Below are 27,748 nucleotides of genomic sequence, written 5' to 3' on the forward strand. Positions count from 1 at the left end.
GTAGTGCTTGTACGTGCTTTAGAAATGTGCATAATGCTACTCATTTTAGTATGTTACTTCTATATTGTTATTGTTTATTTTTTGATCTTTTAATAAAGTGTATAAAATTCTTGGTTATGTTTTTTATGGATCCATATCTACACATTAATAGGAGTTTATTTTAAAAACTTTTCAAGTTCCAGTTTATTAGTCCCAAACTTCAAAGGTTCTGATGTAAAAATAATAACTAATGGATTTGATTCAATGTTATATCTAAAGTGTAGAACAACGGAATAAATTTCTTTCCAGAAAATACCTTCAGTATTTTGAATTCTGTAGCCAGTGCCTCCTTTTTATTGGATGCATTCGGCCTATCATATTAAAGTTACTAACACAAAAAAGACATTTGTATTTTAGAAAAATAAAAAGTAAAACTTTCCAGATGCTGCCTTTTGGTTTCTCTTGTGCCTTAGACCTTCTGAGACACACGTGATGTGGTATGCTCGGTTTGTATTTTTCCACGCTTCCTTTCTGACCCTATCTGTGTCGTGATTAGCGAGGAGATCAGAGCTGTGCGTTTGGAGATGACCGTGAAGAATAAATTGCCTATCACTCAAAGGCCTGCAGCTTTTGTAGCACGGTGATGTGTGTATTAATTTTTCTCTTTCAGCATTTGTGTCAGATACCGTTTTGAACGTCCCAGTGCAATAATACAGCAGCGAGCTCCCTTTGGCAGCGGCCCCGGATTCCGCGGCTCTCCCGCGCCGCGGCACGGCCGAGCTCGCTCGAGGCTTCAGATTGCTCCTCGCCGAGTCTGTCTGTGACCTTGTGTAGGTTTAGAGGTGAGAAAACGGGGGGCTGTTACCCTTCGGCTCGGGGTCGCCCCTCGCTCCTTCTGAACTCGAGCTTCTCCCGGCCGGTCTCCACGCGTGTCGGGTGCAGCTGGAGGCCCCGAGCCCCCCCGGGAGCGTGGCCGTGCCGGGCTGCAGCCTCGCTCGGCTCGTGGGCGGCAGAAGACGGCGGCAGGGAGGCCCCGAAGATGTGAGTAGCTAAACCCCACTAACGTCCAGGCTGCTGCGACCCGGGGGACACCGAGGTGGGGGGGGGGGGGGGCCGAGCCCAGGTGATGTGACGAGGGAGGGGAGCGAGGGATCGCTGGGCCATTTCTCCCAAAAGGAGTTTGAGAATCTGCCCCGGGGTTTGGGGGAGCGGGGGAGAGTGAGGAGTTTGAAAGTAAGTATTTCAGGGGACGCAGATCTGCTCGAGCTGCCGGGGGCAGGAGCGGTGGGGCAGAGGGGCACGTCGCGGGAGGAGGCTGGGCAGGCACTGCTCCATCCCATCACCCTTAGTAGGACGAGCCATTGACTTTGAGAAAAAGCAGAGCGAGCCCAGGATAAATTATATAACTGTTTCTTTTTCATCAGCCTGTTTCCCCGACTTCTCCTTGCAGGTTAATTGACTCCATTTGTGTGTCAAGGTCATTTACTTCTTTTTTTTTTTTTTTTTTCTATAAATGACTCCTGCCTCGTCTGATGGCACAATTAAATGCCTGAACTTTTCTACAACAAAAAAAAAAAAAAAAAAAAAGTGGGGGGAGGGGAACTGAAACTTTTCTAAGCAGTGGATGTCGTGGAGGAATGGGATCCTTCCTGAATGGTTACTCGTGAGTTTTTATTGCCGGCTTTCCTCTGGTTCGCTTTCTCTGCGGGAAGGATGGGGGCTTGCAAGGGTTCCTTTCCTCAGCTGTAGGAAGGGCTGAGCCTTGGCTGCTTGGAGAGACCAGCTCCACTCCAGAGAAGCATCCTCTGCAGGGAGGGCTGGGCGGGAGTCCCACACTAGCACCGAAATTCAAGGGTAGCCCATTAACAAGAGGCTTTAAATCGTGTTTCAAGGCCAAATAGCATCCGTGGTCCTGGGATGTGGGATTTCACCTGGGGCCCGTTCACAGAAGCCGCAAGAGGAGCTGCTGCAAGCCGCTTTACAGATGAAGTTGGATTAAAGGATCAGAGCAATCTACACATGATCCTGTATTTACGGCATGTGTCATTTGGAAATATTGCAGCACCTAGCCTTATCTATCTTCCTCTCCACTGGGGCACGTTTGTGCAGGAAAGCCAAGTTTAATAAAAAAATCTCCATTTAGCTCTTCAGCTGTTGAAGCTTCAGTGGGAAACATGGGGGGGGGGAAAAAAAAATCTATTTAAGGCTTGCTCCATATTCAGATGCCAGGTTTTATCCAATCTGGACTTAGTGCAGATAGATAAATAGATCAAAGTGATCTATTTATTATGAGGAAAAGGAGAATGGAGAAATGTTTGGCTAATCCCTGATGAGTTGTGGATCTGAGATATCCAACGCAAGCAGCCAGTTAACCCTCCCCAGGAGGAGTCACGCCAGAGCACAGGGCAGCATAAGGAACAGCCCAGACCCTCTCGCCTGTGCTCCGAGCTGTTCCTGCAGAAGATGGACCAGTGTTGCCCCTTCCAGCCCGGGTGGGACCCTGCCTCAAGTACATCTCCAAAATGCCAGCACAGCCCCCCAAAAAAAGGATCCCTGGGAATGCCTCTGGGGTGTCTGGGGGCAGGGGGACCTGCACCGAGACTGAAAGAGCTGCAGCCTGAAGGCCACGGGGATGGGCTTGGAGGAGCATGTGCCCGGCAAGATGGGGTCTTCGCCGGGCTTGGCTCAGCTGGAAGATGTTTGCTGCAAATGCCTTTGCCCTTTCCTCCTCGCTTTGCTTGTTCCAGGCTGGCTCTGCCGGGCTGTTCAGCAGCCGTGCGCTCTGTCCTCTCCCTGGCTGCTCCCCCTGCCCTTGCCCTGGAGCCAAAAGTGTGAATCCAGCCCTGGGGCGACAGCACTGCGACACCCGTGCTGGCTGCCGCAGCGGGGAGCAGCGCAGCCGGGCAGGAGGCCGCGGTGCGATGCTGCTGCGCCCTTTATCTCTTCACAGCTGCAGCTGAGCTTGGCAGAGATATTTCTGCTTTGCGCCATGCTGCAGGTGAATTATCTGCTCGTAAATGTTATCTGTGCCTTCCCGAGGGAGCTGCTGCCTTCCTCCCCTCCGCAGCCACCGTGTGCTCAAAGCGCGGTGTGTGTAATCAAGGCAGCCTCTGCTTTAATGCTTTTTGCTGCTGTAACAGCTGATCTCCGTGGCAGTGTTTCTGCTGCAGCTTCTGTATGTCCTGCACGCACCACGGCAGTTGGCGGAGGCCTTTGCAGCCAAGGGGCACTGGCTGGTGGTTTGGGGCGAGCGTGTCCATGCCAAAGCAAAGGTGCTCGCGGTTACTTTGCAAAGTTTCTGGAAAACGCCTCATGAAGGAAAATACTGTTTGTTTTCCCCCGCAGAAACACAAGCCCGAATCAAAGCCATCGGCCATCTCACCCTGTGGGGTGAGCCTGCCACGCTGCCACACCAGTAAGGAGACACGGGACGTTGCCAGTTTTAAACCATCAACGTTCTCGGAGCTGGTGTGTGGCAGCACCGAGGCGGGGGTAATGCAAAGGTAAGTCTGTGTATTTGCTGGGGTGCAGGGTGCTGGCAGCCACCCCAGCCCAGTGACGGGTGCTGGCTCAGCAGCTCCTCTGCTCCAAGCATCCTTTGGGCTTTGGGAGCTGGATGTGCCTGGTCCTGCTCCCCTGGCCCCGTGGTGCCCCGCAGCGGGGGTGGAGGGCAGGCAGGGCCCCTGCAGCGGGAGGGCAGGGGGTGACACGGGGGAGGTGGAAATTCACACGTGGAGATGCTGCTTGCGCTATTGCATAAATCAAGGGCATTTTGGAGAAGGTGATGAGGGCAACCTGGGGCTCTGGGCTGGGCAGGATGAGGCCTTGGAAGAGTTTTTAATTCCCCACGTCACACAGTCCAAGGGTGGGGGCTATGGCTGGATTTAGACCAGCGGGGTTGGGGAGAGGGTGGCCTGAGCTGGGGAGGGAGGTGGGCTGCAAGTACCCCCCACCAGGCTCTCTCCCTTCTGCCAGCTTTGCTCAATTATGGGAAATCCTTTAAGCTTTCGCATTAGTGCTCTAATTCAGCTCTGCGCTGCACATGTCAAAGACAAGTGTTACAACCAAAGCCAAATGGAAACATGTTACGGTCCCAATAACCAGTATTGGGTAACAAAAAATTTAGGCTCAAATCCTGGATTTTTATGTCCAACACCAGCATGGCTTTGCTTTCCCAAAGACAGAAGGGTGGATGGAGATATTTTTAGTGGGGAGAAGAAAATCCAGGTAAAAGATGTGACAGAAGTAAAACAGCCAGTACCACAACGGCCGAAAAGACCTACAACAGAACTTGATGATGCCCTAATAAGAGACCTAGAAGATGAGCTGATTCCCCACTCTGGGACAAAATTTGTCTGTAAACCTAGCCACAGAAATAGGCAAAGGGTTGAATGTATCTAATCGTTGGGTTTGTGGGGGGCCCCTAACCACGGAAGACTGGCAATGGAAAGGGACTAGCCTGAGTGCCTTTGATACAGTCCGGTGGAACGGTACAGTTACTAGCAAAATTGTAAGGCCTGAGGGATGGATACTTAACTCAGTGATGCCAGGACAGGAATGCCTAGAACGCCACGGAAATTCCTTCAAAAATTCAGTGGGCAGAATCCTTTGTATACGGACTCTCGTAACCAATACCACCCACCAATGGTGGGAACCCCAATCTCCTAAAAAGTACTGGGCATCCAAAGCGGGTTCAGATTACTGTACGTTAAACCCTGAATATAAATTATATCAATGTCTCGTCACAGAAAGTTACCAAAACCCACTTTCTGGAATTGAGGAAATAACTAAATTTGGGGAAAATATAGCAGCCACCCCTGAGTGGTTATGGAAAGCACCTGATGGTCTATTTTGGATATGCGGGCAACAGGCATATCCAAAACTCCCTGGCGACTGGGAGGGCAGCTGTGCATTGGGAATAATTCAATGACAATGAGGAAGCAGTCTTAGAAATAGCGACAAATATTCGCAAATTGGCCCATGTCCCGGTACAAAAATGGAATTCAATGTTAGACTCAAAGTGGTGGGATGATCTATCAGGACCTTCCTGGAGGAAACAGATTGGATTTTTCTTCCTTTGTGCTATCGCAGGCTTGCTGGTTTTACCATGTTTAACACCCTGCTTTATACGGCTGATATCTCATGTTTCTGGGGGGATGCAAATAGCAGCTATGCCGGTAAACCCTGAAATGGCTGCATCGGCTGGTGCCCACAAAGTTCTGATATTAAAGACAAAAGATACGACTAAAAACTCACTACAAAGAGCCTGGCTCAAAGTAGAAGAAACCGAAAGAATGAAAAATGAAGAAAAGAGTAAGACTAGGTGTTACTAAGCTCAAGCAAAATATGGTATTGAAAAGAAAAGGGGCGGATTGTGGTAAGTAACAGAAGAATTTTGCTTTCGCTAAAAGTAATTAAACAATTACTTTTCTTGAGTTAGGCTAAAGGTGTTATTAAATCAGTGTTGCTAAAATTATAACAGTTAGGCAAGCCTTTTTTGATGCCAAGTTAGGCATATGGTTGGGCACTGTGGGGAGTTGGGCAAGCGAGAGGATGGGGGGTGGTCCGTGGTTGGGTATCACGTAAAGGGGAACTTGGATGGGGGGGCTGGGGAGGAATGGAAGCCAGCAGAGAAGGGCTGAGCCAAGAACTCCTGATGAAGAGGAACCTGGACTGCGCCCTCCTCCCCTCCCAGCCCCGCCAGAGGGTGGTGGAAAAGTACTGAGAGAGAGAGAGACAGCCTCGGAGACACCACGAAAAAGGAGCTGCGCAGGTGCAAAGAGGAGAAAAGCTGCCATTTTCGCTCAACCCATGAAATCTTCGTGTTGCTCTAGAAAAAGAAGCCCCTGTTGGGGCAGATTGCGCCCAGCGCTGTATTCTTTGCTGCACTGGCTTTGTCCCCAATAAAACTTTTTTTTTTAATCTACGTGGGCTTGTTTCTCACTTAGGTATCTGCGGGTGCGCCTGGGGCTGCAGGAGCCACTCGAGAAGCTCCCTCAATCCCGATGTGATAAATAATAGAAGAATTTTGCTTTCGCTAAAAGTAATTAAACAATTACTTCTTAGGCTAAAGCTATTATTAGTACAATGATCCATATTTTAAGAAACGTAAAAGACTTTACTACTGGGAAAAGAAAAGGGGGGAATTGATCTGAGGAAACACCAACCCAACAGCCCCCCCCCTCCTTGGGATGCTCACCAGATGGTCCACATCAAAGGGCGGTAACTCCTTTGCAATGGGATGAGAAAGAACAGAATGGGGCCATCTCTGGTATCCCTTGTCCTTGAGATAAGAGAGGAACTGAAACCACTGAGCCATAAAAGACAAAGGAGCTGCAAATTGGCCCAGACTTGAAGGACAAGGTGTAAGTGACCACAGAACTGAGTTTGGGCAGCAGTAAGGGTCAGCTAGCGAACACCGTGAAGAAGACTACGAGCCTTCATCTGCAGACCCCTGCCCACGACCACCAGGGAGCACTGTGCAAGCGCGACGGGAGGCTGGAGGGAGGAGAAGAAAGAAGATAAGATTGGAGAAGAAAACAGGAGGCGTGCCGAAGGTGCCGAAACCGGCAGCTGGGTGGATAAAAGGGGGTTTGAAACTTAAACAATTTGGTGAGCCTTGATGGAGCTGCGACTCCTCGGCCACCCCAGCGCTGCATTTGCTCTCTCACCTTAATAAAGATTCATTAATCCACGTTTGGATGTGATTGGCCTTAATCTACCGATAACACTGAGGGATCGCACCCGCAGCCCTGGGAGAGCCCCGCGGGGACGACCCCCCCCCCCGCCCCGCAGCCGGCGGGGGAGGCGGTGAGGGGGCTGCTGCGGTGGCAGCCGGATCCCCCCCGGCTCGGTGCCCGGCAGCCCCCCCGGGGGACGAGCCCCGGCCGGGGAGGAGGGGGCTGCAGCCCGGCCCCGGCGGGGCGGAGCGGGGCGGAGCGGGACGGCGCCGCCATCCCGGGCTCCGTGGCGGCGGCGGAGGAGCCGGCGGGGCCGGGGAGCGGAGCCGGGACCGGGGTCGGGGCCGGGGAGCGGAGCCGGGAAGCGGAGCCGGGGAGCGGAGCCGGGGCCGGGGCCGGGGAGCGGGGCCGGGGCCGGGGTCGGGGAGCGGAACCGGGACCGGGGAGCGGGGCCGGGGCCGGGGAGCGGAGCCGGGGAGCGGGGCCGGGGCCGGGGAGCGGGGCCGGGGAGCGGGGCCGGGGCCGGGGAGCGGGGCCGGGGCCGGGGCCGGGGCCGGGGTCGGGGCCGGGGCCGGGCAGCCCGGCGGCGGGGGCGTCCGGGGGGGCGAGGGCTCGCCCGGAGGCGGCCGCCGAGGCGTCAGCCCCGCCGGGGGGTTCCGCGGGTTTTCCCGGCGGCGGCTCCGCGCCGTGGAGCGGCTCTTCCGACAGTGAGTGCCGGCGGGGGCACGGGGACCCCGGCCGGGGACCCCCCGGCATCCAGCCTGCTGGTGGGGGGCCGGCTCCTGGCAGGAGAGAAGCCCTGGCGCCCCCCGCCCCGCTCCTTGCGGGAGGGGACCCCCAGGCCCCCACCCCCCACCCAGCCCATTGCAGGAGGGGGACCCCCTCGTCCCTTGCAGGAGGCTCCCGCCCCACGGCTTTTTGCAGGAGGGCTGCCGGGGACACCCCCAATTCCTTGCAGGAGGGTCCCGGGGATTTCCCCCCCCCCTCACGCAGCACCTTGCTGGAGGGATCCCGGGGACTTCCCACCCCCCAGCACCTTGCAGGATGGGTGGCAGGGACACCTTCCCCCCCCGCTCCTCGCAGGAGAGACTCCTGCACACCCCAAATTGCTGCAGAAGGGACCCCGTGGCCCCCCATCTCCAAGGAGGAGGGAGCCTGGCACTTTGTGCTGAGGCTGGGGAAGCGGGGCAGGAGAGAACTGCGAGGGACCCCCCCGCTGTCTCTGCCGCAGCGCTGAGGGGCCCCCGCTTTTCTGCCAGCTGCAAGGCCGGCCGGGGCAGGCGGCGTGTCCTCGGCACCCCCGGCCACCACGCCCGCCGGAGCGTGACTCTGTGAGCTCAGTCCCCAGCCCCTGTTAGCGGTCGCAATCGCAAATAGAATTTATCTACACCCAGCAGATAAGCAGGCACTTCTTTATTCCAGCGCTGGGGAACACGGGGGGTAACTCCGCCAAAGACGTGTTCGCCGACAGGTACAAAGCACAACATATTTATACACTTTTTCAGCAAAGTCATGGTTACACAAGATCAACAAAATTCCTAAAGTTGGAGTTGACCTTAATAATGATTGGCTTTCAGTTACCTCACCTTACCTATATTCCTATTTTACAGAAATCATTGGTCATCTTTACTGATTGATTTAAATAGAATGGGAGGAGGGCAATGATCAGCATATTCATGTTATTTCCTGGGAATTATTATCGTATGCAAATGTCCCTAACGCGTGTGTGGTTATACTGGACGGGGGTCCTCTGGTGCTTGTCAATAATCTTCATCACTGTGTCGGCTGATTGAACTCCATCCCTGTGCCTGCTCACTCCATCTTTGGTTAATGCTCACCTCTCCCTTGGCCGATCTTCCCAACCAAACCAGTTTCTTCTGGTTCCTAGTGTTTCAAGTCAAGATCCATAACCAGTACCTGTTGTGTTAATTCAGAGTCCATAACGATTGTTAGAGTGTTCAAGGCACACAGCATACTGAAATGGGATATTAACCAAATTTGGTATTATGCTTGCACGAGATAAGATATATTGTTTGTATTGCTCTACCACTATCTCCTGTTCAGAACAAAGCCCCCCCCCCTTCTCCCTTAAGTAAGTGTGTGTCAGCAAAAGATCACCCCACCACCAGCACAAGCCAGCTCTGCGGTTGTGCCCGGGTCCAGGAGGCGACAGAGACTGCGCAGGACGTCAGGATGAAAAGTTCAGCAGTGAGGAAGAGGAGATACTTCCTCCCACGACCCCTGCCCAGCCCTTCACGACCCCTGCCCAGGACCAAAGGAACTCACTGTGCAGCTGCAAGGAGGAGGAGACCTAATTATAATCAGAAGCGAGGGCAGGCGGGGATGGGTTATGAATATGTATAGATGTCTCATGGATATGCAACACTCTGTAACATATAAGCAAGGCGGGAGCGGCAGGGGGGCACAGGCTTGTTGTGGCGGAGCATCCCCCATGTGCCCGGCGCCGAATAAACATACCTGCTTTACAACCCTTAGTTGGGAAGTCTTTCATCCGTAAATCAGTTTGGCACCCCAGGTGGGACCTTCTCCGCTCGGCTGCCGGGACTGCTGAAGGGTGGCTGTCCTAGGTGCACCCCGAGCCTTTTCTCGGAGGATCTCCACTCCCAGCTGTGCGCTACAGGAGCAGACAAGGACCGCCTGGACTACGGAAAGGTATGTTTAAAAATTGTATATGAGTTGTTGGTAAGACGCGCAGGGACGCCTGGCACACAACTTTAAAACTCAAGTAAGGAATTGGATTAAATAAAGTGGTGCGCACAGGGAACGGAATTAATTAAAGGGGTAATAAGACCTGGGGTCCATGGGAGTGTCGGAGACCACCTCAGCAAACTGGATGAGTGGTTGTTGGGGTTCATGGGAGTGTCACCGTCCACCTCGGGCTGGTTGAAATTGTAGGTTTTTTCTTTCTCTTTTGTTCTCTTCTTTTTGTTCCCCTTTTGAATTCTGTTTGAAAACTTCAGAGTTTGTCTAATTAGTGAACTGTATTTACGTATTTGTATATATTGTAAAAAGCATTGATATTTGCATAAATCGGAGACAGAGGAGTGAATCCCTTCTCCATTGGTTTGGATTAGAACCCAGCGATTACTTGTGTGAAAGGAATGAGAGGTTGGAGCGCGAAAATAGTTTATATTTGTTAAGAAAAATTGTATGTAACCGCCTTTGAACAGCTAGCTGCACTAGATTGGGAGCAGCCAGCCGATCCTGTCCTATTTCCCTTGCGCCTCTGTCCCCAGTAATTACAGGGAAAAACTTCCGTCAGGCGTGGGTATAGTAAAATGTGTATGTTGTGGGCATAGGTGGTATTGTGCATCTAATAAGAGAAAGTCGAAGTGTTTAACGTGTCCAGGAGAGGGCTCACAAGAACACGCAATGCTCGGAAGACAGGAGGCGATAATTATTAGGTCTGTGTATTTGTGTGTTGGGAAATAAAGGAGGATTGAGAAAAGTTAGGAGACAGTGTGAAAATCGTTATAAGTGGAAGGGAAGGATTTTGTAAAGAGAAACAATAATGGGAAATAGTCAGGGAGGATTCTTAAAGAAAAGCCCATTAGGCTGCATACTAGCACATTGGAAAGACATTGTAGGGACAGGGAGTACAGAAAGCAAGAAAACCCTTATTAAATATTGTAACCAATGGTGGCCATTGTACAAGTTGGAAGAAGAGGCTAAATGGCCATTTAATGGGACCCTAGATTATAACATGCTTTTACAATTAATGTTATTTTTGAGGATGGAAGTGGGATGAAGTGTCTTATGCAGATATGTTCTTTACCCTCCGAAATCACCCGGAGTGGCAGAGGGACTGTGGATTTATTCCACCACAAGATCCCTTAGTGCTCGCTCTGGAAAAGATTACAAAGGAAAGGTAAAGGGGGGACTAAGGAGGTGTTGCTCAGCATGCAGCATTGGACAAAGATGCACAAGAACTGATAAAACTCGGAGGGTCATAGAGCAAAGTTCGGAAGATTTGCTCAGACCTCCACCTCGACCCCAGGAATGAGACGAGGACTCGGACGAACAACCCACTCCCCCAAATAGCCCAGTGTCCTCCCGGACATGGAGCAAAGATGCTCCAACAATTCTACAAGCACCTCTTAGGGAAGCGGTGGGACTTAACGGTGGAACTGTGTTAATAAAAGTACCGTTTTCCACCGCTGACCTGGAGGCATGGCAAAAGGTTGCTAAGAATTATTGAAATGACCCTGCAGGTGCAACTCGATATTTTCAATTTATTATAAAGCAACACAACCCTGACTGGAACGATATACAGTTATTGTTAGATCACTTGACTGAAACTGAAAACCAGTTAGTTTTAAAAACGGCAGGAAATCTGGCAGAAGATCATTATAAAATTTCAGGGGGGGACTATAAAGAATTTCTCCCTCTGCAGGATCCAAAATGGGAGGCCAATAGATCCGCGCACATGGAAAGGTTACAAGCGTACCAGGAGTGGATTGCGAAGGGGATGGAAAGGGCTACCCCAAAGACCATAAATTGGTCAGCATTATCTGAAATCAAGCAGGGTCCGTCCGAGTCTCCGTCAGAATTCCTGGGCAGATTGAGAGACACAATGCGCCGAAATACCCCTTTGGACTCGAGCTCAGAGGTAGGAAAACAGCAATTAGTCTCCCTGTTCTTAGGGCAAGCCATGGGAGATATTAGAAGAAAGCTTCAGAAATTACGTCTCCCTGAGGGGAGAAATTTAGAGGTACTATTAGAAGAGGCGTGGAGAGTATTCCGAAATAGGGAAGAAGATTACAGAAAGGGGCACAAGAAAATTCTTGCAGTAATCAAGGGGGGAGAACAGAGGAGGTCCGGGCAGGGGCTGCCCCCGCTTTGAAAAAATCAATGTGCCATCTGTAGGAAATTTGGGCATTGGAAGAGCAAATGCCCAGAAAATTAGAAAAACAAAGGGAAAAGAGGAGAAAGAATGAATCAAACTTTAAAACAAACCTTGACTAAGTTAATGATTGAGATTCAGATGTCTTGGGTTAAATGCCTGCCGTTGGCCTTATTAAGGATCCATACTCAGCCACGAGCGGACCTGGGAATTTCTCCCTATGAAATGATGTTTGGATTACCATATATGAGTAATGACAGGGATATTGTCACCCCTGAAGTAGGAGATCAGTATGTAAGAAAGTATGTAATAAGAATAGCTAACACTTTAATGAAACTAAAAAGAAAGGGCTTCTGCCTCAAACACCACCATTGGATTTTAATATCCACAATGTAAAACCAGGTGATTGGATATTGATAAAAGTGTGGAAAGATCAATCATTAACTCCCGAGCGGGAAGGTGCATTTCAGGTGCTGCTGACCACCGAGACAGCGATCCGAACTAAAGAAAAGGGGTGGACTCCTGCCTCCTGAGGAAAAGGACCGGTGGAAAAGCCTCGGGAGTGGACTGTGGTACCATCGACTGATCAACTACGAGTCACCCTCAAAAGGACTAAGTAAATTCATCAGGAGGGGATTGAATGACTCTTAACCAGTGGTTTGACTGGATTTTTGACTGGGTTCAGAGGTAACACTGTGAAAATTTACTTATTCATTTACTTACTTGATGTATAGGGAACCAAAAAAAAAAAAAATGTCAGGGAAAAGCTGGCGTTTACCGAGCATTAACGGGCAGACATGTGACAGGGTGGCTCTTGGTAATAGATTATGAGCATTTTGGATTCGATCAGGCATTGCTAGAAAACCAACCTAATAGGGTAATACCTTGTCTCGAGTGTATGTATGGATGTCATGAAGCATGGGTTTTGTGTGATGTGAAATGTGTCACCGGAGGTGGTATTTCTTGCAGATGGAGAAAATTGTGTTATAACTGTATAGGGAAGGGGCATGAACTGTAACCCTGATTTACGGGAAAAAGAGGTTAGTCTCCAGAATTTGGGATGTCCCTGAGGGTTGATGGAAGGACACTATCAGAAAGTGCCAAAAAACTTGCTTTGCTTAGAAACAAAGGAAGTGGCTACAAAGGAGCTGCACTTGAATTGACTAACTATTAACACACGGATTCGTTAAACAGAAGAGGGCAAGACCGGGTTAACCTCTGTGCTCGCCACCAGGAAGACTTGTATCTCAGCTGTGGGCTGCAACCCCACAGGCATGAGAGGTGGGAGTATATGTTATACCGGACCTCTGCTAATCATCCTGGTACGGTTTGCTTTAATAGTGGCAAATTCCTGCAGCAAGTGCTTTACTGTTATGTCCAACATCAGCGTGGCTTTGCTTTCCCAAAGACAGAAGGGTGGATGGAGATATTTTTAGTGGGAAGAAGAGAATCCGAGTAAGAGATGTGACAGAAGTAAAACAGCCAGTACCAAAACCGCCAAAAAGACCTATAATAGAATTTTCAACATGGTTAACCAAACATAGACAAGGTAACAATAACAGTAACACTACCAATCAACAGCTTTCTACCCAAACCTACTTAAACAGCATGTGTCTCAGGCTGGGCTGGGGGATGTGCTCCCGGACTTTGGGGACGGGGAGGGGAAGGAGATGGTGGTTTACGTAAGCAGATACAACTACATGGGCACTTGAAAGAGGAACATTTACAAGGGCAAAAGATATGTAGTAAAAAGGCAAACAAAGCGAGGGCTAACAACATCAGGGCTGCATAATAAATTGCTGCCCATACATAAGCATGCTCCATTGTTTTCGTGGTTTCGGAGGTACAAAAGTGAGAGCACAAGTGGTCAACCCACCTGGTCCGTAGGGATCGGGAGTCAGGGTCCACATACGCAGCAGGAAAATGGATTTCCACGCCCCCAGCCCAAAGCGCATGTGTTGTTGGAGGGTCTCAAAAGTTCGGCTATACCCGGATGGCAAAAACACCTGCCAGGCCCGCCCAGATCTAGGCAGCACAGGCATTCTGGGTGGAAGAGAAACTTCCGCTCATTGCGCACTTGGACCTTCCTCGGTCAAGCCGCTAGCCTGGGGCTGGACTATCCCACTAATCTTACTGATCCCACTGGATTGCAATCTTGGGAAGATGGGAGTAGGGGACGATCCTGTGTGCGCCGCCCTGCTGTGGGGATTTTTCGTTATACTGGTGGTGACCATCGTTGCCATCGCGGTATGCGAGGGAATGTCTCGAGGCTGGTGTCAGAGAAGATCACCTCCTCCCCCCAGTCCTCCAAGATCATGAAGACAACTAAGACGCCCTCGAAACCTTGATGAGGTGATGGAAACAGACTTATAGTTCAAAGAAGAAAATGTTATTCATCAGCGGAGTTACCACGCGGCGCGTGACTGTTGTTCTTGGACTCTTTCTATCTTCCTATCGCTATCGCCCCCGTGAGCAGGGGTAGCAAGAGCTCGAAGGACAACATCCGAAGGGCAGTGCTGAACTCACAGGTGGGGATATTTTTGTTTCTTATTTTCTCTCTTTCTGATTGTGTCACATGGGACTTTGCTGGATTGTTTTACAGTTAATTATTTCAGGTTCTTGTTTGCTAACAAATTGTTGATTATTGTTTACAGAGTGTCTGATAGTTCATTGCTATATAACCCGTACGGTCGACTGTGCAGTTCGGCGCACAGCTCGAATTTGCTTAACGCCATCAGGTGAAACAGTAGTAGCAAATTGCATGTTGGTCACAACATGTTGGATTAACTGAACAAAGCAAGGAATAACACACGGCAAAAACATTAAGGCGACAACTGCACATAGCAGATAGAATAAAATCTGTTTTACCCATGGTGCTCCGGGTAACCCAGACCATAAAACACCCTCAATATTAGACTCAAAATGATGGGGAAAAGATCAAAAAGCTCTTGAGAAAGGTTGAGCAAGATGGAAAATATAACTGGTGGGACACCTTCCTCAGATGGTCACCTACAGTGACTGGAATCCTTAACACAGCCCTTCACCCAGTAATAGCCTTACTGATATCTGTAGTGGTTCTGTTAGCACTTACTATGGCTATATATATATGGATTTGGAGACTTACGAAACCCTTGCAAGTTCTGTATGATGCTCTATATCATAATCCAGGTATAAAGCGGCTATCGTAGGATGGTTTGGATAGTAAAAGAATTTACTAACGCGATAGAAAATGGGGGATTGAAATGGGATATTAACCAAATTTGGTATTATGCTTGCACGAGATAAGATATATTGTTTGTATTGCTCTACCACTATCTCCTGTTCAGAACAAAGCCCCCCCCCCTTCTCCCTTAAGTAAGTGTGTGTCAGCAAAAGATCACCCCACCACCAGCACAAACCAGCTCTGCGGTTGTGCCCGGGTCCAGGAGGCGACAGAGACTGCGCAGGACGTCAGGATGAAAAGTTCAGCAGTGAGGAAGAGGAGATACTTCCTCCCACGACCCCTGCCCAGCCCTTCACGACCCCAGCCCAGGACCAAAGGAACTCACTGTGCAGCTGCAAGGAGGAGGAGACCTAATTATAATAAGAAGCGAGGGCAGGCGGGGGGGGGGGGGGGGGGGGTAGGTTATGAATATGTATAGATGTCTCATGGATATGCAACACTCTGTAACATCTAAGCAAGGCGGGAGCGGCAGGGGGGCACAGGCTTGTTGTGGCGGAGCATCCCCCATGTGCCCGGCGCCGAATAAACATACCTGCTTTACAACCCTTAGTTGGGAAGTCTTTCATCCGTAAATCAATACTAGTTGCTTAATCCTAAGGGCCTTAGTGTACTTTATATTCTCATAGCTACTGTAGCTTCATGTTAAATCAAAATCACACTTTTGAACTAAAATCAAAATAATATTCTAGGATTCAAACTGTTTTATTAAGGTAACTGCAACAAAACCGTTCGGTAAAACTAAAACTTTAGAAAAATTATTATCTGATAATATTAATCTGACAATATTTTTTGTCGTGCGTGGCTGTCAGATTAAACAGGATATCAAAGAGATTTCTTAAAAAAAAAAAAAAGCCCAAAACTGTCCCAACCTGACAAAAGCCTGCCTAATAGAAATATTGGGGCTCTTAAAAACGTTTTAGATGAAAACTTACACTCTGTCATAACTGTCCTTTAAGTTTTAAACTGGTGATCCTGGGAACCCTTTGGACTAAAACAGTTTGGGTGTTGCCTAGCTTTTGTTTCTAGTCCCTTATTTCAAGTACTGGGTGTTAGTGTAAAAGCCCATGTCCACTCCTGCAGAGTTCAAATAAAAACTGGTTTTAACAATTACACCTGCGTGCGTTTGGTAAACTGTTTAAACAGTTCAATTCAAAGCCAATTAGTGAAACCATGCTCTGTCAAAGTGATCTAAGGAAACATTAACCAGGTGGTCGTGTGTCCCGTCCCCCCCCCCCCAGGAAACATTGCACCTGGGGGTTGAGATATGCCCTGCCCTTTGTTTGTCGGGACATGCCCTTTGTTTGTCGGGACATGCCCTTTGTTTGTCGGGACATGCCCTGTGTTTTGTGGAGACGGGCCGTTTATCTGATACCGTGGGAGTTGCTAGGGGAGGGTCTGTGCCGTGGGCTTGGGGTGGGGGATATGTTGAGGATTTCTCGGAACTAACTGTACTATTCCCTCCCTGTTCCCGGAATTGTGGGACCTGTGTAACATTCTCCGCAATAAAAAGGAGCCGCTTTGGGCTCCAAGCGGTGCGTGCATTTGGAGGAAATGATTCCCCCATGCACCCAGCGCTGAATAAACATACCTACTGTATAACCTTCCTGGTTCTAAAGTCGTGATTGTGTGCCTCAAAAGTTTTAGCTTTTAACTAAACTTCTAGGTTAGCTGTCTCAATAACCTTACTAGTAGAATCAAAAAGTGTGTTATAGGTAGATTATGACAAATCTCATCCAAATATGGATTAATGAGTCTTTATTAAGGTGAGAGAGCAAATGCAGCGCTGGGGTGGCCGAGGAGTCGCAGCTCTGTCCAGGTTCACCAAATTGTTCAAGTTTCAAACCCCCTTTTATCCACACTGTCACCGGTTTCAACATCTTTAGCATGCCTCCTGGCTTCTTCCGCAATCTTCTTCTCCTTGCTTCGGGTAATTCATCAGAGCAGTTAGCTTACAAATTTCATTAACACAAGCTGTTTTACAGGACAAACATCTCATGCAGGGACCCCCAACCGTGGTAGAACAACCCATTGATCTCTCTAAGCAAAGCAGGAAATTCCAATGCTAAATTCTTAACATTCCGCAAATTATCTTTTAACCACATATAACAATCCCTTCCCTTTTCTATTTACCCTTAATTTGCTGATTAGACTTGGCTAATATATCACGAGCTACTGTCAATTCAGGATTCTCATCTACTATTGTTTTCATCTCTATTTCAGGTTGTCTCACCACCATCAGTTGTACCTTCTCTAATCTATTTCTAACAAAGGCTACAAACTTATTAAGAATACAGGGCCCAATTGTCAAAGCCATCAAGATCATTATGAGAGGTCCAACCAGACTGGATATTAAAGTAGTTAACCATGGTGACTGATTGAACCAAGATTCCTACCAGGAGGATCAGACCTCCCGTTCTCGCTTTCTTTTCTCTAGTCCCTCCCTCAATTGGGCTAATGAATCTCTTACAACTCCAGTGTGGTCGGCATAAAAACAGCACTCCTCGCCCAAGGCGGCACATAGTCCTCCTTGTTGCAAGAACAAAAGGTCCAATCCTCTCCTATTCTGTAGAACTACCTCAGATAGCAAGGTCCATGACTTCTCTAAATAGGATATAGATTTCTCAATGCGGGCTAAATCCTCATCTACTGGCTCTTAAAGAGGTTAGGCCCTGTTGTTGTTGCACTAAGGAGGTTACACCTGTAGCGGTTCCAGCAATTCCCAATCTTAACAAGGTCGCGGTAGTGATAGCAGATATAGGTTCCCTCTTGCTGATTCGGTGTTCTGAATTACTCCAATGTGAGTACATAGCCTCCTCTCCATATAGGAGAATCCTTGGTACCACTGTGACTTGAACACAAAATTCAGAGGTATTTTGTTTAATAGTGGTGATAGATAGGCAGGGTGTTAGCCCAGTTATGGAACAGGCCCACCATGCCCCTGGACTTGGTAATACCCATTTAGTGGTGGGTGAAAAGTTCTGAGTCTGGTTTGTGCATAAGGCCTTTCTCCCATTTGTTACTCTCCCTATGCACCAACCACTCCCTCTGACCTGTCGGAGAGTGATCCCTGCTTTCCGTTCTCTCCAGTTACATCTGGAGGGACTGTCCTCATCAGAAGTGTTGAAAGGAGAGGAGACAGCTATTCCTTCATAGAAAGGCGGCTTAATGTCATAGCATAACCAACAGGTGATAGTGAAATTCGGATTTGTAGCGTTTAAGGCCTGATAGGCTGCCTGCATTACAGCCCAAAGGGATACATCAGCTTTTTTCTCATCATTCATCTTAACGACAGTAGTTTGATCTAACCCCTGTGATGCTGTAGAAGTCTCCACCTTCTTTATCTTTTTCTTTTTACCCTTTTGTTCTTTAATAATTCGATTCGGGCCTGTAACTTGGGAAATTTTAACCTCACGTTTTTGAATACGTATTAGGACCCCCCTATTGGTCCCAGGTTCCCAAAACCTTATTCCCCAGGTTCGTCCCGTTAGCCATCCGGGATCTTGGTGTTGTAATATCGAGACCCTCAAGGACTTGCAAGTCCCAGCACGATTTATTCCACCATCGCGATTGTAGGCAGGCTTCTGACAATTATCGGGCCACCAATTAACACTCAAAAATTTGTCCCTGTTAGGTGCCTCCCATCCTCCAGTGGTTATGGTTTCACAACCCCAATAGGCACAGTAATAGTGGTTAGGGGAGTGGCAATAACTTTTGCCGGGATTTGAACTGGGACACCAGTAGGTAGCTTTTAAATTTGTCGCTCCCCAGGAATATTGTCTAGAGGGGTGACATTCAGAGTGCTCCGTGCTTCCAGCATATCCTGCTGTGGAGTCTGATAATTCACAATTGGTCATGTTAAAGGAGGGTGCACCTGTCGTAATGTTAATCTTCAGAATTTTAGAATCGTCCCATCTAGCGATGGTCCAATTGAAAGGCTGATGATATTCATTCTCGATGGTGAGGCCAAATAACAATATTAACAGAATACCTGTTTCCATTTCCCCACTATTCAATATCTCTCTGCCTTTCCTCGTCTACTCCCTTGCAAGGAGCAACGGGATCTCAAGGTCTTCTTGGCAGCAGTAGATAGTCTTCAGGGGAATATAACAGGCACCAAGTTACTCTTGTTCAGGGCCCCCTTCTCTTCTTACCTCCAGGGGGCTGCAGCCACACCACTTTTCTCCAGAAAAAATGCCTACTATCAATACGTCAAAGACAACGGCAAGCACTGTTAGTAGTGTGGGTTCAGCTATTAATAGGTCTGGGATCTATGTAGAGAACTTGCAATCCTGGCAACACGTGGTCCTAATGCTCTATACCAATCGGTTTCATAAATTTCCCAGTGTTCAGGCACTAATAATTCCCACCCACAGAACAATTTGCAAATTTCCACCTGGGCTTCTGGACTCCTGTTGATTATGCCGTGACACTTCATACAATACGGTTGTTTTCTAAATGATATACAATGTGATAAATAATAGAAGAATTTTGCTTTCGCTAAAAGTAATTAAACAATTACTTCTTAGGCTAAAGCTATTATTAGTACAATGATCCAAATTTTAAGAAAAGTAAAAGACTTTACTACTAGGAAAAGAAAAGGGGGGAATTGATCTGAGGAAACACCAACCCAACAGCCCCCCCCTTTTCTTTGGGATGCTCACCAGATGGTCCACATCAAAGGGCGGTAACTCCTTTGCAATGGGATGAGAAAGAACAGAATGGGGCCATCTCTGGTATCCCTTGTCCTTGAGATAAGAGAGGAACTGAAACCACTGAGCCATAAAAGACAAAGGAGCTGCAAATTGGCCCAGACTTGAAGGACAAGGTGTAGGTGACCACAGGGCTGAAGAAAGAAGAAGATAAGATTGTAGAAGAAGCCAGGAGGCGTGCCAAAGGTGTTGAAACTGGCAGCTGTGTGGATAAAAGGGGGTTTGAAACTTAAACAATTTGGTGAGCCTTGATGGAGCTGCGACTCCTTGGCCATCCCAGCGCTGCGTTTGCTCTCTCACCTTAATAAAGATTCATTAATCCATATTTGGATGTGATTTGCCTTAATCTACCTGTAACAAAATTTGGTGCCGTGACTCGGATCCAGACAGCTGACTCGGAATTCAACTCTGGGAGGGCACCCCCATCCTTGGATGGTCCCAGGGGGAATCCCGACCAGGCTCACCTGGATTTTCCGAACCGAGATAGGAGAGCAAAGAGGATACGGGGTGGGGGATCGGACTCCCTGGTAACACCCCAAGACAGCCGTTCCCTGTAATATTTGTGCACGAAGACTGAACGAAGACTCTGGACTGAGTGAGTATATTGCGATACCGTTCAGCTGGGGACTGGGTACCCGGAGTGTGAGTGACTGAGACGTCCACCGGACTTCGGAGTCCAAGGGGCGAAGCGAGCGTGGACCTCCCATTAGTGCGGTTCCCACTGCCCGCGAGGGCGTGGGCCACGGACGGGGGAAAGCGAGTGACTCGTGTGACAGAAGGCACTGCCGGAAGATGGGCCAGAGCAAAAGTAAGGCTGCTGGCACCATACAGAATAAGCAGGGTGGGGGTGGTGAACTCCCTAAAATACCTCCAGATAGTCCGTTAGGGCTTATGATTCAGCCTTGGGATAGTTCCCCCCTCCTGAAGAAAAAAAAAAATATCTAGGGAAAAGATGATCCATTATCGTATGGAAGTATGGGGGGGGGGAAGGAGATAAGTAGGGATTTATATTGGCCAGTTTATGGCTCTTTCGAAGATTGGACATGTCAACAATTAAATATTTATGTAAATGACAAACAGCCATTTAATAAGGAGGAGAGTGAATACGCCTTCTTATGGATTCTAAGTACATCACGAACCTCAAATTTATTTCCGCTAAAGGAAAAGAAAAACAACAAGAAAAAGAAGGATGTAGATGACACTCCACCTCCTCCTCCTCCCTATGTTTCCCCTTTTAATCCACCCCAAGACTCTGGGCGGGATTCTTCTCCCTCCGCTCCCTCAGAGTCCCCGTTAATTAAAAAAACTAAATTCTGAGTCTGATGAGGCAGTAATTCCTCCTCCACCTAGGAGGACGACTAGAAGTCAGACTCAGGAAAGCAGAAGGGAAACATTATTATATCCGTTAAGGGAAACAGCAATGGGAGGACCCCAGCCTGGAGTTGGTTTTGTATCGATCCCACTCAGCTCCGGGGATGTGAGAGAATTTAAGAAAAAAAAAAAATGGGGCACTTATTGGAGGACCCTCTAGGGGTGGCAGAACAGTTTGATCAGTTCCTTGGCCCAAATATTTAGACCTGGGATGAGATGGAATCCATCTCGAGAATCTTATTTACTAGTGAGGAACAAGGAATGATCAGAACCACTGGTATGAGACATTGGGACCAAAGACATCAACAAGGACCCGCTGGGGATACAAAGTGGCCCCCCCAGAGACCTAATTGGAATAATTAAGACCCGGTCCATAGAAATAATATGATCGAATTCCGAGACATGATAGTTCAAGGACTTAGAGATTCAGTACCGAGGGGGCAGAATATTAATAAGGTCTTCAATGAACAACAAAAGAAGGATGAGACCCCCACTGAATGGTTAGAGTGTCTAAGGAAGGGCTTGCAATTATATTCGGGTCTGGACCCTGATAGTCCGGTGGGTCAGGCTCTACTTAAGACCCAGTTTGTGGCTAAATCCTGGACAGATATAAGAAAGAAACTAGAGAAAATAGAAGACTGGCAAGAAAAAGGGTTAGACGAGTTATTACGAGAAGCTCAGAGGGTGTACGTAAGAAGAGAGGAGGAAAGCCAAAAGAGGCAGGCCAGAATCCTGATGACAGCCGTGAGAGAAGGACAAAATCATGATAGGAGAAAGGAGAGTCTCCGAAAGAATCCTGTGGGAAATAGGGGACCGGTACCGCAGAATATGGAGTGTTTTTACTGCCATAAAAAGGGACACCTAAAGAAAAACTGCAGAAAGAGAAAGCAGGATGAGGAGGTCTTCAAGGAAGATTAGGGAGGTCAGGGGCTCCATCTGCTGGGGACTTCTAAGACCACGGAGCCCTTGATAAAATTGAAACTGGGTCCCCAGCACGAAGTGTGCGAATTTTTAGTAGATTCGGGCGCTGAGAGATCAACTGTTCAACACTTACCATCGGGCTGTATAGAATCAAAGGAAAAATTACAAGTAATTGGAGCAGAAGGTGAACCTTTTAAAGTTCCATTGGTGAAAGATGTGATGATAGAAACCCCCAATAAATATAGTATAGGAACGTTCTTATTAGTCCCGGAGGCTGAATATAATCTTCTTGGACGGAACTTAATGGTAGAATTAGAGGTTAACTTAGAAATAGATCAAGAAAAACTAAAGGTGAGGCTCTATGCCTTAACAGCAGAGGATGAAGCTAAAAACAACCCAGAAACATGGTATGATTCGGAGTCAGTAGGGAAATTAAATATAAAACCAATAACCATATCTATCAGGGACCCGGACCGGCCAATTAGAATAAAAAAATACCCCATCTCTAGAGAAGGGAGGGATTAAAACCAATAATAGAGAGACTTTTAGCTCAAGATCTCTTAGAACCTTGTATGTCCCCTCACAATACACCTATCCTGCCGGTAAGGAAGGCCTTGGGTGCATGTAGAAATCCAGTTGTGCTGCTGCTCTCTTAGGGTATTATTTGAGCTGTGTGAGGATTTCCTCCTGCAGCACTCAGAGCTGGAATTGTCGTAGGAAACATTTTACTGGCTACACAGAATAAACCAGGTGATTATTTCACTCGGTGGCTTTAACGGCAATGTTTATTCGAGCTGAAGGGGTTCACGGTCTTCAACATAGATGTTCTAGATATGTGTATTCTGAGATGGCCCTGCAAAGCTGGAGCTCCAGGAGTGGCAGTGGGAATGGACTGGGTGATAAGAAGCCCTGTAAACTTCAGATGTTGCTCATTCTTAATAGAATAGTTAAAATAGAGCCCATAGGACTGGCTGTCATCACTGGGGTTTTTTTTTCCCCTCCACACTATCTACCATTTCTTTTTAGTCGGAAGAGGCTCAGTCACTGTTGCAAATGTGAGGCTGGTGTGATTTCTAATCGGTCTGTGAGTCAGAGCTGAGTTAAGAAGGGGCAAACCAACAGGAGAAAGGCAAATGTAGTTGAAAGGAATGTTTGTTGTTAATGGCAATTCTCTTAATCTGTGTTGAGGCCATCTGGTGATTTTAATGTGGAAAAATGCATCTGTGTGTTCAGAGCACTCTGCAATCAGGTCCAACAGTAAATCTCCATTCCTATCTTGCAAGGGAGTTTACCTGCAGCATCCTATTGATTTGGGGGGCATTGAGAGACCATTGCAGCATTCATGTTCCGAATACAGCTGCTTGTATGATTGGAACCAAGACACTGCTATCTCCTGAGTCTGAGAAATTTTACCTGACAGTCATTGTTTAAAAACGAGTGGACGCGGATAAAAGCACTTAGTGAACTTGAAGAAAAAATGAGAAGTCTATGCAGGTCCTAAATGAGGCTGAGAAATTGATCCTAAACAAGGCACAGAAAGAAAATTGCTTCTTGGCTGTCCACTGGAGGCCTCTCTTCTGACGGGTAAACCATTTTTTTGTGGGCATAGCAGCAGCTCTAAGCTGAAAAAGTAGGTGAGAGTAAAATCGGGACAAATGCGTGGAAGAGTGTAGAGTTGTGGAGGCAAAACAGAGATTGAAGAGGTGAAGTGTACTCCCTCTAGCTTCATCTTCTAACTATACAAAGGGATTTGTAGAATAGTTCGGGTCGGAAGGGATCTTCTGGGGTGCGTCTAGTCCAACCTGCAGTAACAGGACTAAGGCTTTTCTAAAGAAATACTCTTGAATCTAGAAATGTGTTCTCTAGATCTTAAAACTCGGGTTTTTTCATATGTTTTCAATTGCTTGTGTTTGGTCAGAAGGGCAGTAAAGGTCCAGTGGAAAAAAATGAAGCGTGAGAAAAGACAACCTTAATTCTAAAGATTCTGAGCAAGTTCCAAAGAGCAAAGTTGACCTGAACTCTTGTTGCAGGTGGGAGGGAGTTACCATCCCACGAGTAGCTGGAAGCTGTCGCATGTATTTCAAGGAAGCAACGCTGTCTGATTTCCTTGAGATGGTCTCTTCTAAGTGTTGTCTATGTAATTAGCAAAGAATCTTGCAGTTTACCTTTTGAGAAGGGAAGCAGCTGGCAATTCTTCACTCGTGCGAGCATAGATATTTTATTTGTATTCCTTTAGCCCCAGGGCTGCTATTCCTTGTTAAATAAAACCCAGTCAGAAACTTTTCCACATCACCTTATAAAACTTAGGAGTTCTCTCCAAGGTAACTCTCGGATTGGGCAGAGTAACACTGAGTCAGCTTTTGGTCAGAAAGGGATTTTACATCTTGTGGGAAAGCTTACTGTATCAAAACCTGATTGTTTTAAAGCAGAATGAAAACCAGCATTTTTGCACTTTTCCACAAATGACATTAAAATTGGATCCAGTCGTTCCTCTCTAGTCTTGTATGATACCATGCAAAATAAAAGAAAAGCTAGTTTAGAATGAGAAGTCATAACCTTATGAAATACTGTAAATTTTCTACCTTACTGTGTTAGTGATGAGAAAAAACTGTTTGTGTTAGTGAAAAACTATTTTTTGATCTGTAGACTGTAGCCGATGGCATAAGTCTCTCTTGTTTGTGCCTCCGTGTGCGTGACTGCGACACAGGACCCTGTTCTCGTGTAACTACATGTAATGTAACAACTGAAGGTTAAAGCCTAAGAAAGTCCAAGATGAGAGGAAGCAAGCAGCAAAATGGACCTCTCCCCACGCTTACCCACGCTGTGAAACTGGGCTGTATGCCACTGAAACCACAAAGGACGACATTGGGGAGGTGATGAAGAGGAGGGAGGATGAAGTCACGACCTCCGGGGGTCCAAGACGACCACCTTTTCTGTTCCAGCGCAAGCGCAAGTGGTGCTTTTCCGTTCCATCATTCAGGGCGTGCTTTGCCCGCCTCCTGGCACGTCCTGGCCCTACGTGACGGGATGCAAAGGGTATAGAATTCACCTGGAGCTGCGACACGGCACGGCAACCAATTCCGGCCAACGCTGGCGTCGCGGAGACGTCCGCTAAGGATTGGTGCCTGGCCGTCTCGAAGTCCGGTCTGTGCTCCAGTGTGCGCTGCCCTATCTCGTGGGGTGGATGGCAGGTGTGTGAGGAGGCTTTTGTTGTGCTAAGTAACAACTTGCTTTTGCTATTTTAGTATAATTAATCAATCATTTTTATATATATATACACACATATCTATAGAACAGTGTACGTAGGTATATTTTCTTTCTACTAAACCTTATCCTTTGCTAACCTTGAACTGGAACACCGCCTCCTCCCCCCCCCCCCCCCCCCCCCAGTTTAGGACCCCCTCAAATTCATGCCCATGGGGAAGCGGCACAAGCTGATGATGGGGTACATCGACTTCACCCTCAAGCTCCAAAATGTGGAGGTACCGTGACCACTCAGTTTGGGGGAGCCCCAGGACCCTGGGGGTGCCGCTGACCCCCCCGTTCCCAACCAAAGCGCCTCTTATGGCCTCCACGCTCACGAATTCATCTTCTTCCGTTACGTTAGTGGTGGCGGGGGTGATCTCTGTTATTACAAGGAAAAAGAGGTGGACGTGAGTGACATCGTCAACACCCTGCTGCCCTGCATCCCCCTCGATGTCTGCCTCAAGGGTGGGGCTGGGTATTCGGGGGGCTTTTGGGTCGATTTTAGCTTTTTGGGAGGGATGTCCTCACCTCATTTTCTCTCCCCGCTCACAGCTCCCTGGCTCAGCATTGAGAGGGTGCGCTGGGGTGTCTGAGGTTTTGGGGAGCTGTGCACCCCTAGTGACTGTGTCCCCCCACTTTTGATGCCCCTCAGGGAAGGAGAAGGGGCCCTTGCTGGAAGGGATCCCGCTGCGCCTCAAACCCTGCAATGCCCACGGGCTCTCGGTAGAGTAGCAGCTCTACTACAAAATCGCCGAGGCCTGTGTGGGCTCCTGCAAGGCCAAACGTGCCATGAGTGTCCGCCCCATGTCCCCAGAATCTCAGGGGGGTCCCCAACCCCCTTTTTTGGGGACATTCCAGTGTCGCCAACTCAATGTTGATCTCTTGGCTTGGTGGCCTCCCGCTCTCCTCCCACCCTCAATATTGCATTTATGGGTCCCTGTTGCCCCCGCCACCATGTCCCCACCTCCCTGCCACCTCACTCGGGGTGTCCCCTTGTCCCTTGGGGTAACATCCCCATGTGTCCCTGCCCCCAGGAAGCAGTTCAGAGCATTGCCATTGGCCTGGGTCACTACCACATGTTTCCACATTTCAGCACCTTCATCTTGGAAGGGTTGAGTCCCAGGGTAGTCCCCAACATGTAGGGTGACACGCGTGTGTCCCCAAAGGTGGGGTGGCTCTTCTGACACCCCACACATGCTTTTTGGGGTCCCCGTTTGTCCCAGGTCCATGTCAATGTGGTGCAGAACAACCTGGTGCTGCTTGTCTACCTGGTGCGGATGAAGGCTCTGATGGGCAGCCCCACCCTCTACCTGGAGAAATACGTGAGTCGGGGGGGCTCCCCCTGCTGTCCCCTCACCTGGCATCTGCCGAGGGATATCACTGGCCTGTTCAGGTCACCCAGGGCTGCTCGGAACCCTCTGTGTCCCCCCATGACCCCAGGCTTCACCAGCTCGTCCCCATCATCACGACACACACTGGGAGCCACCAGCTCTTCCAGCATCCTGACGTGGGGCTGTCCCCATGTCCCACACTGTCCCCTTGTGTCCCCAAGCTCCATGAGCTCATTGCTGCCATCGTGACGTGCACCGTGAGCCGCCATCTCTGACTTTGTCCTGACAGGGACAACCACTGGACCCTGTTTGCAGGGGAGGGGGACGTGGAGAGGACACGTTGTTCTGCACCCACATGGTGCAAGTGCAGGAGGGCGCAACTACACCTTCACCTGGGTGGGCTTGGAGACAGGGTGGGGGTGTGGGGACCTGAGGAGGGACACAGGGACATAGGGTGGGGATGTGGGGACATATTGAGTGACGTGGGGTGGGGACGTGGAGGGGACATGTTGCTCTGCACCAGCATGGCACAAGTGCAGGAGGTCAACTGCACCTTCATCTGGGTGGGCTTGGGGACACTGGGAAGGGATGTGGGGCCATGGGAGGGGATGTGGGGCCGTGGGGGGCTTTGGAGACACAGGGTGGGGTGGTGGGACATAGGCCTTTGGGTGGACATGGGGACACAAGGGACAGGGAGATATGGGGGGACACAAAGGTCGTATGGCACTTTTGTAAAGAAAAGGGAGTCTGAAGATAGAGAATTAATAAATGAGATGAGGCCTGTTCTTAAAGACAGCCGGAAAAAGGCCAGTACAAAGTGAAACAAACCAGCTCAAGACACGCACAGTTGCACAGCTGCCCCCCACCCCCAGAAGACCTTTGTGAGCGTGCGTGAGCGCTGAGGTCAACCAGCGGACACGGTGAGGAAGACGACGGACGAGCACCAGAGAGCCCTCGAGACCAGCCCTCAGCAAGAAAGCACAGGCTTTAATTCTAGCTTTGGCTTTTCTGCCTGTTGGTTCCCAAGGCGATCCCAAACGCGGAACACGGATTAAAACTCTTCCTCGAGGGAGCCGTGGGCAGGGGGGCCAGCCGGCAGAGCTGCCCGAGTCTCTGGAGAGTCTCTCGGAGCTCCCCCTGGGCAGAGGCAGCACTGGGAGGATGGACAGGGTGGGCTGCTGGTGTCCGTTGTGCAGCCTGGTCCCTGCCGGGCGCAGTTTGGGTGTTTCCCGGATTCCTTTACCTCCTCCTCCATTCCGGCCTTGCAGAAGTCAGAAGTTGTGGTTTGCCCTCACGCAGGGCAACGATCTGTCCCAGTTACCACCGCACTGACCCAAGTGTTTGTCTGACCGGGGTCTCTGGGGCACTGAAAACCTCCACCTCCTGTGGTCTGTGGCTTCTACAAACCGGCTGCGCAGATCATA

General features: G+C 49.0%; 1 protein-coding gene and 1 pseudogene across 2 annotated transcripts; both read left to right on the forward strand.

The window, feature by feature from the left end:
- The first annotated feature begins 414 nt into the window (after positions 1-414).
- On the forward strand, positions 415-6,056 carry LOC116962307. 2 transcript variants are annotated; one of them, XR_004407502.2, is made up of 3 exons: positions 415-1,020; positions 3,325-3,482; positions 5,928-6,056. XR_004407502.2 is itself a non-coding variant. In XM_042807051.1 (3 exons), exons 1-3 carry the CDS (start codon positions 2,612-2,614, stop codon positions 5,995-5,997), a joined length of 594 nt encoding a protein of 197 aa, XP_042662985.1. In that variant the 5' UTR covers positions 1,741-2,611; the 3' UTR covers positions 5,998-6,056. The 2 variants fall into 2 exon arrangements, 1 of the variants encoding a protein (XP_042662985.1); XM_042807051.1 differs by lacking the exon at positions 415-1,020 and adding an exon at positions 1,741-2,977.
- Positions 6,057-22,050: 15,994 nt separating this feature from the next.
- Positions 22,051-27,656, forward strand: LOC122154857 (annotated as a pseudogene).
- The last annotated feature ends 92 nt before the right edge of the window (positions 27,657-27,748 follow it).

This window comes from Tyto alba, unplaced genomic scaffold (assembly GCF_018691265.1).
Source record: "Tyto alba isolate M040663 unplaced genomic scaffold, T.alba_DEE_v4.0 Super-Scaffold_5, whole genome shotgun sequence".
In the NCBI taxonomy this organism is placed as follows: Eukaryota; Metazoa; Chordata; class Aves; order Strigiformes; family Tytonidae; genus Tyto; species Tyto alba.

Coding starts and splice junctions, on each gene's coding strand:
- LOC116962307 (XM_042807051.1), top strand. CDS start 2,612: ATGGGCTTGGAGGAGCATGTGCCCGGCAAGATGGGGTCTTCGCCGGGC. Junction 2,978..3,324: donor TGCTTTGCGCCATGCTGCAG/GTGAATTATCTG, acceptor TTTCCCCCGCAG/AAACACAAGCCCGAATCAAA. Junction 3,483..5,927: donor GAGGCGGGGGTAATGCAAAG/GTAAGTCTGTGT, acceptor TTTCTCACTTAG/GTATCTGCGGGTGCGCCTGG.